At 44.1% G+C, this 12,284-nt stretch overlaps 1 protein-coding gene across 2 annotated transcripts in view; it reads left to right on the top strand.

Moving 5' to 3' along the window:
* Positions 1–12,284, top strand: part of LOC142467352 (5-hydroxytryptamine receptor 2A-like) — a 340,135-nt gene that overhangs the window by 239,427 nt on the left and 88,424 nt on the right. Inside the window, exon 3 of one of the 2 annotated variants that reach the window (XM_075572922.1) lies at positions 2,896–3,532. In XM_075572922.1, coding sequence (XP_075429037.1) covers positions 3,145–3,532 — 388 coding nt within the window. In that variant the 5' untranslated portion in view covers positions 2,896–3,144. The remainder of the gene's footprint in view (positions 1–2,895; positions 3,533–12,284) is intronic. The other variant, XM_075572923.1, reaches the window with a different exon arrangement.

Raw genomic sequence — 12,284 nt, forward strand, 5'->3', positions numbered from 1 at the left:
CCATGAAGAAGGAAGATATTGCACGGACACACAATAACACACCATGAAGAAGGAAGATATTGCACGGACACAATAACACACCATGAAGAAGGAAGATATTGCACAGACACACAATAACACACCGTGGAGAAGGAAGATATTGCACAGACACACAATAACACACCATGAAGGAAGATAGTGCACAGACACACAATAACACACCATGAAGAAGGAAGATATTGCACAGACACACTAACACACCATGGAGAAGGAAGATATTGCACAGACACACACTAACACACCATGAAGAAGGAAGATATAGCACAGACACAATAACACACCGTGAAGAAGGAAGATATTGCACAGACACACAATAACACACCATGAAGAAGGAAGATATTGCACAGACACAATAACACACCGTGAAGAAGGAAGATATTGCACAGACACACAATAACACACCATGAAGAAGGAAGATATTGCACAGACACACAATAACACACCACGATGAAGGAAGATATTGCACAGACACAATAACACACCATGAAGAAGGAAGATATAGCACAAACACAATAACACACCATGAAGAAGGAAGATATTGCACAGACAAACAATAACACACTGTGGAGAAGGAAGATATTGCACAGACACACAATAACACACCATGAAGGAAGATATTGCACAGACACACAATAACACACCATGGAGAAGGAAGATATTGCACACACACAATAACACACCATGGAGAAGGAAGATAGTGCACAGACACACAATAGCACACCATGGAGAAGGAAGATATAGCACAGACACAATAACACACCATGAAGATAGAAGATATTGCACAGACACACAATAACACACTATGAAGAAGGAAGATATTGCATAGACACACAATAACACACCATGGAGAAGGAAGATATTGCGCAGACACACTAACACACCATGGAGAAGGAAGATATTGCACAGACACACAATAACACACCATGGAGAAGGAAGATATTGCACGGACACACAATAACACAACATGAAGAAGGAGATATTGCACAGACACACAATAAAACACCATGAAGAAGGAAGATATTACACAGACACAATAACACACCGTGAAGAAGGAAGATATTGCACAGACACACAATAACACCATGAAGAAGGAAGATATTGCACAGACACAATAACACACCGTGAAGAAGGAAGATATTGCACAGACACACAATAACACACCATGAAGAAGGAAGATATTGAACAGACACACAATAACACACCACGATGAAGGAAGATATTGCACAGACACAATAACACACCATGAAGAAGGAAGATATAGCACAAACACAATAACACACCATGAAGAAGGAAGATATTGCACAGACAAACAATAACACACTGTGGAGAAGGAAGATATTGCACAGACACACAATAACACACCATGAAGGAAGATATTGCACAGACACACAATAACACACCATGGAGAAGGAAGATATTGCACACACACAATAACACACCATGGAGAAGGAAGATAGTGCACAGACACACAATAGCACACCATGGAGAAGGAAGATATAGCACAGACACAATAACACACCATGAAGATAGAAGATATTGCACAGACACACAATAACACACTATGAAGAAGGAAGATATTGCATAGACGCACAATAACACACCATGGAGAAGGAAGATATTGCGCAGACACACTAACACACCATGGAGAAGGAAGATATTGCACAGACACACAATAACACATCATGAAGGAAGATATTGCACAGACACACAATAACACACCATGAAGAAGGAAGATATTGCACGGACACACAATAACACACCATGAAGAAGGAGATATTGCACAGACACACAATAAAACACCATGAAGAAGGAAGATATTACACAGACACACAATAACACACCATGAAGAAGGAAGATATTACACAGACACACAATAACACACCATGAAGAAGGAAGATATTGCACAGACACACAATAAAACACCATGAAGAAGGAAGATATTACACAGACACACAATAACACACCATGAAGAAGGAATATATTACACAGACACACAATAACACACCATGAAGAAGGAAGATATTGCACGGACACACAATAACACACCATGAAGAAGGAGATATTGCACGGACACACTAACACACCATGAAAAAGGAAGATATTGCACAGGCGCACAATAACACACCATGAAAAAGGAAGAAATTGTACTCCAGTGGGTGACTTCTCACAGCCGGATCATTCCATAAATTATTTAAAAATCCAAATCCTCAATGGAATGTTTAAAAGTATCAAGAATGGAAAACATTTCAACTCAAAATGATAATACACTTTGACACTAAAACAGGGGGACTTAATGTTGATATGGGGTTTTTAACCCACTACCATAATTTTTTGTAATGTTCTATAATTTACAAATAATATACAGTAATAATATAAATATTCCATTATATACAAATAATCGCTTACAGTTTTTATGACTGCCATTTTACAGGAGTTTACATTGTTGCATTGAGGAATGGATGTACTGTACATGAGTACCGTAAGCACCGTAAAGATAAGTGAAAATATTCTAAACTAACTTTATATATATATATATATATATATATATATATATATATATATATATATATATATATATATATATATATATATATAGCCTTTGTAAGTAGGGACGAATTCTAAAATTCGTCCTTAATATTTTCACTTATCTCATAATATATATATATATATATATTTTTTTTTTTTAAATAATTAGAGCTATGGTCTTTTCCCATAAAGAATTTCCTGTGTTGAGAAGAGAAGTGCGGAACATCAGCAAAATGAATAACATAAATAACATTTGCATGGGGAGTTACTAGGTAATGTAGTTCTTCGTTCAACTCGACCTCAGTAAAAAGGTGTTTGTTTTCTTTACAGAATGCTGGACAAGAAAATGAAGTGGACGTTGCAAAAACTACTGTCCTTCTGGGTCACAAATCAGTTATCATCTAGTCTCATCTCAGAGGAAAATCAGAAGAACCCTGCGGTAAGGCTTAGGACATTATGGAAAATCAAACTATTGTTCGGCTCTGGAATAGTGAACTATGTTTTATATTGCTGCTCAGAACTCTTAATTTCAATCTAAATATTTCACCAAAGCACAGTAAGGAGTCACTAACGTTTTAAATGATGAGCACTTTCAGTGGCACTGGGATGTTAATCGGCCTGACGACTGTGTCTGTCACTCTAGATATTAGTATACACAATGGACTGATGGCCTGGCACATAAACGGCAATGTAACTCTAAACCAGAGCTTGCCCACAGCTGACCCTGTTAATGCATCTGAGGTGGAAGAGGTCTCCCACTCATCATTTGCAGGCAAGAACTGGTCTGCCCTCTTGACGTTGGTTATCATTATCCTGACAATAGGAGGCAACATACTTGTCATCATGGCCGTGTCTCTAGAGAAGAAACTTCAAAACGCTACCAATTTCTTCCTGATGTCCCTAGCTGTGGCAGACATGCTGGTGGGAATTTTGGTCATGCCAGTTTCTCTTATTACAATTCTGTATGGTGAGTAACCATATTCACTTCCGTTTTGCTTTGTTGGATTTAACTCAATATTTGTCAACGATAGATTATTTTTCAGATTTCCTAACTTTTTCATGGATGCATTTGTAACAATAGGTAAGTATAAATGTAGTAGTGTTCCTATTTCTTCTTGCACGGTTTCTTTTAAACATGTGATGTTCTCCCTCTGGTAATGGATGTGGAAAGTATAAATGTTTAAAGTCATTGGTTGTACTTAGAAGGACATTACCAATCACGAGGAACCACACCGAAAAAGATTTGTCTTCTTCCTTCTCCAAGTGAATTACCTGCATTTAGTGATGGACGCTTTGCATTTTGATGAGATGCAGCCCATAGCTTAGTGTTTTCACCTAATTTATCACGCCTGCATTTTGGGGGGGGGGGGGTTAATGGGTGCTTTCACTTGCAGAGAAAGCAATCCACTTCAGCAAGACACTAAATCAGTGGCCTTCTGCTTACAGGAGTGAGGCTGAATCACTAGATGAAAAAGCTGCAGAATGCTGAACTGCAAAAAAAAGTTAGATTTTTATTGTGTCTCAGCTACTGCAGTGAATTTAATTTGTGCTGTAGGGCATGCAGTGAAAGAGAAAATCAAACCTGGTGTGGTTCTTGTTGAATATCACGAAAATGTTCTGCAGATTGTTACGCCGTTGTAAATAACAGCTCCCCTTTGCATTTTTTTTATTCTCTCAGTTACATTTTCCTTGGGATGATTAGCTGGACACACTGGTCCACGAAGCATTCCATTTATCCATATAAAGTGTTTAATATACATTTAATCATCAGGTAATCGAACATATAAACATAATTAGGGATCGTTAGGAGTCCCTTTTCAGGATACTGCCAGTAATTATAATATGTGATACAGCCAGGCATTCTGTTTATTAAATGTGCAGACATCCTGTGTTCTGCAAATCTAAATTATATTATCCAGCAAAAACCATGTGATCCATATTCCTAATCAAATATGATAATGCATTGTATAGTTTACAGTAAGTTATTATTTTTTTTTATTATTTCTGCTGCAGAATAAATGATTTTTCAAGTGATATGTTTCAATGGTCCGCAACAGTTATTTTGTGTATGTGTATTTCAAATTTGACAATTTAGCCTCTGATTATTACATTCTATGGAAAAACTGCGTGTTTTACTTAGAACCTTACAAGTGACAAGGCAATGTGTGAATTCATGTACGTCTTATAAAATACTAAATATTTAACCGTTGCCATGTGACACTTAGATTCATAGGTTGTTCTTTAGCTTTGTGTGCTTCATTTCACAGTGTATGTATCTTCCTAAATAGATGCATACTGTAGAATCAGTAATATTATTGTCATTAAAGTATAGCAGAATGCGTGGCAGAGGGAGTTCTTCTGAAGAAATGACTAGATGACAGACTGGGTAAACCAATGTAGAAATGCTCGTGTGATAATTCTTCCTGTCATCCATTTATTTGGAAGCCGACACTATTTAGTAACTGTGAAAGGGCTGCGGAGTAAATGATGTTTTTCATCGGTTAGACAGCTCCATGCAGTGTGGAAAAAAAGCTGTTCTCGCCTTGCTTCTTATTGGAATCTTCTGTTTCTGAAAAATAAAAAATATATTGTGCAAAAGCAACGTTACTCAGAGATTCCATATATTCCTAACTTTGTGAAAGCTGTGATCTACTGTCAGATATACCCAATTGTGTAATGTATTATGAAAGGTAAACAGGTGGAGCGTGAATACTGTGGGATTTGTGCAAATAATGCACCGTGATAACATGTCAATAGTTATTTAAACAGCGATGGACTGAATTCCAGCAACTTTTTATTTATTTTATTTTTTTAAATGTAACTTTATACTTATTTTATTTTAAAAAATGTAATGAGTGGCATAAAGGGCTATGTTTATTAAGGTGTCTTGTGCCATTCAAGTGAATACTGTAGACTGTATTCCCATACGGGGGATGTATACTCACTTTCACTCCATCACTTTCTTTCCTCTTCAACCTGCCTCTTTCACTCACCATTCTCTCTCTCACACACATGCTCTCACTCTCTCTCATCCTGACGCACAATTTACATACAAAATTACATTTGGGAGGAAGGACATTGTGATTTACAGTAGTAAAGATGTGTAACAAATCACACTTTTTAGAGACCTGACAGCCTAGTAAATATAACTACTGTAGGTAGATAGATACTGACCCTCATCGTAGTCTCAAATTAAAAGATATCAGCAGTATAATGGTGGTAATTGAGAGCCAAATCTAATTAGAAAAGTGGTTCACTAGTGTTGCAAACAAGAAATACTACCATACCAAGACATTAAAGATTACCTTCGAGGGCGCATGTGCGGGATCTGATGTGAATGGAGGTGTAGTGCCAGAGCTCTGCAGCTTCCCGGACTTTAACCTACCTTAACTCTGGAAAAATTCACCCCAGAAAGCAGATTCCGTATTCGGATACTCTAAGATGACCCTTAAAGAACAGTAAAAAAAAATACAGACGATTTAGGCTTGTTCTTTAAGCAGCAGGAGGACACCCGCCCCATACGGGCCACAAACCCTCAGCCACGGGAAGGATCGGACTCAGAACAAGAGTGTGGACGAATCTGTAAACCAGCACTCTACTAAACAGGATAACAAAGACCTGTATGGCAGTCTTAAGGCATTACTGCACTCAGAACTTCACAAGATAAAAAGGGATATCTCGACGCTTGGGACAGAATGGACGCCCTAGAAAAGAAACTAGATTAAACAATTCTAACCAAAAATAAAACAGCCCATACCACTGAACTTCTCCAAACTCAGGTAGCTGACATGTCAGACCGCAAAGAAGACGTCGAGAATAGAGAGAGGCGAAACAACCTCCACGTGAGAGGTGTGCCAGAAACCATTTTGGAACCAGAGGAGCTCATATCAAAATGGCTGACCACCATGCTTCCTGATGGGGGATACACGCCTCCTCTACCCCCAACAACCCCCCTAACACATACAATACAATAATGGGCAACATTACTTGTCACGGGAGACCAGAGGCACCAGACAGGACAAAGTTGTAGAATAAAATGGGGTTTATTCTGGCCCGCCAGCAGACAAACAAAGATGTACAAAACACAATACAATACCGACTGGGGGCCTGGGGAGTCGACTCTAGCCTCGCTAGGAGCAGGGGCCTGCTTCAAGAAGGCTTGTCCTGTCCCCTTCTCGTCCAGGATCTGAGTACTGATCACACACAGCAGCCCCTCTGAGATATCTCTCTAGCTTGTCACTGTAAAGATCAAACTCCTTTACAGAATATCTTTCAGTCTCTCTGTCTCTCAGATAGTCCTCTGAGGGTAGATCTCCACACTCCTTCCCAGAGTGCCTCTCAGTCCGTTAGCCTCTCTGCTCTCAGATGCTCTCTGAAGGCAGATCTCCACACTCTTTCCCAGAGTGTCTCTCTGAAAGTAGATCTCCACACTCCTTCCCAGTGTCTCTCTGGAAGTAGAACTCCACACTCCTTCCCAGAGTAGAACTGATTCTCTGATCAGCAGCACTCCTTTATATATCCCTCTGTGGCTATAATTTACATGGGAGGGGGCTGCTGGACATTGATTGAGTTTGGGCCACAACAGCCAGAGGGCATGCTAAAACCCATCCCTGATTAAATCAGTCTGTGCAATACAATGTGCTTACTCCCAGACCTGAATATCAGCCTTCCACCTCCCCCCAGGAGCCCCGACACCTAGCTGTCCCTAATCCTATCAATTCTATAGAAATCTTCAACATAGACATTATAGTAAGAATGGAATATCTCATTTGCCTTCTGGTAGAGCTGACACTCAAAGCACAGAAGAATAGTGATTCACTAATCTGTGGGTTTGCATTTACAGGTAATAACAAATACAGACTTTGAAATACATTTACACATCCCTGTCCTTCCCCAGATGTTATATACCCTTTGGCCAAAATAAGTCTTACAATGGTGGCCAAATTAGATAGATTTAGGGTAGCTAGCTGGGCTTCATAACAGTTTTGTGATGCCAGCAACCCCTACCATCACATCTCCCCCCTCAAGATTAAGGCTCTGGGTAGTTGCCCCTTCAGGTGTCTCCACAAGCCTGGAAGTCCTTGAGGTGCGTTGGTTGCTGGGTATGTCCAGCCAGGAGAGACTATCTGGGCTGCAGTTCCCGCTACCCTTAGCGAAGTCCAAGTCCTGAAGGGCACGGCTCCAGGTTACACAGGTCTCTGTCTCCCCGGGCATCCTCCGCAACCAATTTAGGGGGTCGTGCATCACGAGCCCCGCATAGGGCTTCCCACATACATAGGGCTGCCAGCGCTCCTGAGCCCAAGCAGTAGCCAAGCACACTGGCAGTGCCTGTAACACTGCCCCGCACTCGGGGGACCAGGCTGCCAGCACCTCGAGCCGCCTCTTGGTCACCTCAGTCAGGAGTCTGTCTGGGACGCTACCCTGGCTCTCCCCTCTCCTATGGTAGCCCTGCGTCTCCTCTATCTCCTTCCCCATACTCCGTTCCCCTTCTGCCAAGACCCGGTACGCAGTGCTCTCTCCACTACCTCTCGCCTTTGCTCCCGCTGGGGATCTGCAAGCTGTGGACATATCTCCCCCTGTTCCACTGAGCCTCCCTGCCTAGCCTCTCCTAGGACATCGGGGAGAGCCTGGTTCTCCAGATTTCCCAGTGGCGAGCTGCATACAGCTAACACCACTGACCCACTCACAGCCTTGTGCTGTAAGGGCTTAAATAAACCTGGTGACAGTCATCGGGGAGCCCTTGCACTGTCCCCCGGCCTGCCTACTTGCTGGCAGACATCCCAGGTGCGGCCGAACGCCGATACCTCCTGGGATACCTCTAGCCCACAGAATGTTTGCACTAGCCGGGCTCTGGTACGAGCTACCCCCTGATGCCCTGTCAGCAGGATCTCCTTAGTCCCCTGCAAACTGTTCCCCACCCAACCAGAGACTCACTAACTGGCCCCTCTCTGTCCCCTGTCTGACCAAAGCAACCGGGGCTGGTTCCCAGTATAGAAGCACACAGGGTCCGGGGAACCGATCGGGCATGATCTTGGAGGCAGACTCGGCTGCCTGAGGTCTCATGCCCTCCAGATCAGCATCTGCCCACACCCTCTCCCGGGACCACTCACTGAGCTACGGCCATTTGCCCTCAGTCAGTTTGTCAGGGGAATGGTCAGCAAGCATGTCAGGACAGAGGTTAGGCTGGGTCTGGCTTACCGGCCTGGTCTCCTCCGTGACCCTGGAACATGATGTCTCCAAATGCAGGGGAGCGGTGATCACGGCTGTTAGCTCCAAAAGCTGGGGAGCATCAACCACTGTGATGGACGGCGGCGCCAAAGGCACCACCGCAGAGGCAACTACCCGACTTTGGCTCCCTGTGACTGTGGTCACAGGAGCATCCTCCCCTGGTAGCTTCACCAGCATCCCCGTCCATGGGAGCTGTTGCTCTGGGCAGACCATTTCAGGCTGCCCCAGAGGTACCATAGCGCTGGGGTCCCCCAGGCCGACTGCCTGCTGATTGCCTGGGACCCCTGCATGCAAAAATCTTCCATGGACCGCTTGGTTCTCCAGCCTGATGACTGCACTCTGCTGTCCATCAAGCTGCACCTCTGCACCGCTAGTAGCTGCTGGAGGGACCGCTGGCTGGGTCCTCTGCTTCTCTGGCTGCACAGCTGCTGTCTGTTCCTTTGCTGGGGCTAGCCTGTCGTAGGCTGTCGGCCCTGTAGCTGGGGAACGTTGCCCCAGATTGGGGTTACTCGAGCAGGATACTTTGGGGCACTCCATCCGCGGATGGTACGTCCGGTCTCCCAGGGAGCACCCGCCCTCTTGGGAATCCTCTACCATCTTGGCGGCCACGAGGCAAGGCACCCGTGTGGTGCCATCCTCAGCCAGCACAGTCACTCTCACGGAGGCAGGTTCGCCGGCAATGTCTCGGTCGACCTCAGACTTTCTGGCTCCTGGCTGACTCCACCATGGCTTGGTGGCTTGGGAACAGTCAGCTACTGGAAGTGCTTGGCTCACTGGAACTGTAGCGGGGTTAAGGACCCGCTTCTTGGGCTGCGCCAGTGGTAATTGAACTGCAGGACCTCTCGCTAGGTGGGCAATGCACCAGCGAAAGTCCTCGGTTATGTCTGGACCATATGCTGCAATGAAATCTGCAACAACCCTGTCCATAGCAACGTACTCAGCCAAGCCGGTCTCATACCCCTCAAGGTTCTCTACAAGGGCTGCCTTGGTGCGGCCGTCAGTCGGCAGACTGTACTGGTCGCATAGGGAAACCAGCGTGGCTCTGGTCCATTTCTGAAAATGCCTTTTTTCTCCAGACATTTTCCAACTTTAGCTGAACTAATATACAGGTGATTGCATAGTAAAATATCAGGTTTGTACAACGTTTGTCTGGATCAACTTGTCCTGGGGTCTTGAAAATTCAAGACCATCTTTGAGCTGTGATTTCCCACCAGAAATCCCAACACAAAGCCTAGCGATCCCACCGCTATGCCACCAGAAAAAGCCTGTCACTGGAGACCAGTACTTTAACACCAAAACCCCCGGGATCACTAGCACCAGACAGGACAAAGTTGTAGAATAAAATGGGGTTTATTCTGGCACGCCAGCAGACAAACAAAGATGTACAAAATGCAATACAATACCGACTAGGGGCCTGGGGAGTAGACTGTAGCCTCGCTAGGTGCAGGGGCCTGCTTCAAGAAGGCTTGTCCTGTCCGCTTCTCGTCCAGGATCTCAGAGTGCTGATCACACACAGCAGCCCCTCTGAGATATCTCTCCAGCTTGTCACTGTAAAGATCAAACTCCTTTATAACTACTGTGATAGTTGGGGGATCGGTTTGCTTCCAGTGTCTCGCAATCACTGCTTTGGCTGCTGATAGAATTCTAGTTATCAAAAGATCTATATTCCTTCCCAAATCTTCCGCCGGCTTTTGTATTAGCACTGTTTCCATATTCCATGGGAAATCTAATTCTGTTACTTTTTTTAAAATTAATCTTCTGATTTTACTCCAGAATAAAACAATCTTAGTACATGATCACCAAATATTTTTGAAGGTGCCTATTTGGCCACAATTACGCCAACATAGGGGGGAGGTTGTTGGGGATAATGATTGAAGATGGGCAGGGGTATAATGCCACCTATGCAGAATTTTAAGGTTCATTTTGCTAACTGCTGAGCATGTTCTGGCTATTCTGTCGTATAGATGTCTTCCAAGGGACTGCTTATATATTTTCCCCAGTCTGATATATTTTTATGTGTTTGTTCTTTGGTTTGTAATAACAGAATTTGGTATAGTTGAGCTATTATACATTTGTGATACTGTACTCTCTTGTTGTGAACAGATTCTAAAAATTGGTTAGAGGCCTATTTCTAAAACCTCTAGTCTGGATCGAGGCGACGTAGTGCCTCAGTTGTATGAATTGATGTAAGTGTGTGTTCAGTAGGCCATGCTCCTCACTCAATTCTAGGAATGTCTTAGGGCCTCATGCAGTAAGCGTCGATTATGTGAAATCGGCAATCTTACCGATTAGTCATGTTATTGGCGATTTTTCCTCTCCGTATGCAGTAAGTGCCGAATACATTCAAAATCAACCCGAAAACAAATCCGCCCACTCTCACGATGATTAGCCGATCACACACAGGTGTATCGGCGTGCGTGGCGCGGTGCTGTTAGGTTGCCCAATCACAAATCTTGCTGAATCAGGCGAAACAAGCATGTTTTTGATTGCGCGCCATATTTAAAGGCAACGTGTACTGCTAATCATTCTCTGTGTTGTTGGGAGTGAGAGAGAGAGAGACGCACAGAGCTGGACGATTGAAGATTTGCATATTGACTGAGAGACTTGTTGTGTATTGGGTGAGCTTTGTCCTTTGTTGTTTTGTTTACATCTTTGTCTTGTTTTATATGTGGAAGTGTTTCGTGTGATTGCCTGTACATTTCTTGTCTGTTTTTTGTGAGTGCTGGAAGTATGCCCGCAAAGCGTGGGAAGAGTGATGCCGGTGGGAGTGGGAGTGCTACTCGTGCGAGTACGCGTCGGAGTGAACGTACTGTTCAGGGGAGTGATGTTGCTGAGAGTGAGAGTGGTGTTGCAGGGAGTGGGAGTGCTGGTGCTGCGAGTGGTGTTGCTGGGAGTGGGAGTGCTGTTGCTGGGAGTGGGAGTGCTGTTGCTGGGAGTGGGAGTGCTGTTGCTGGGAGTGGGAGTGCTGGGAGTGCTGGTGCTAGGAGTGTGAGTGCTGTTGCTAGGAGTGGGAGTGCTAGTGCTAGGAGTGGGAGTGCTGGTGCTAGGAGTGGGAGTGCTGGTGCTAGGAGTGGGAGTGCTGGTGCTGGGAGTGCTGCTGGTGGCGCAGTTGCAGATGGGGTGGATGGTGGTGGCGTGCTTGCTGGTGGGCAGCTTTTGGAGGCTCTTCCATTGGAAGAAGGAGAGTCCAGTCAGCACCAGCCAAGCTCTGACCCTAAACCTGCTCGGAAGAAACGTGTGGAGAAGCCACGTAATCCTCGCTTCAATGACCAGGAAAATACAGCTCTTGTCACTGGCATTCTGGAGCACTATGACAGTATATATGGACATTTACTAGGTAAGTGTACCTTTACATTTATTATTCAAATACATGTGATCCTAGGTCATCTGAGTTTTGTTCATATGCAAATATGGGTTCACAATATCTTTCTATGTTAATTAGTCTGGAAACACAGCTTTTTATCATGCCTTACAAGGACAACTAAACACAG

The sequence above is a fragment of the Ascaphus truei genome, chromosome 16 (assembly GCF_040206685.1).
Source record: "Ascaphus truei isolate aAscTru1 chromosome 16, aAscTru1.hap1, whole genome shotgun sequence".
Classification (NCBI taxonomy): Eukaryota; Metazoa; Chordata; class Amphibia; order Anura; family Ascaphidae; genus Ascaphus; species Ascaphus truei.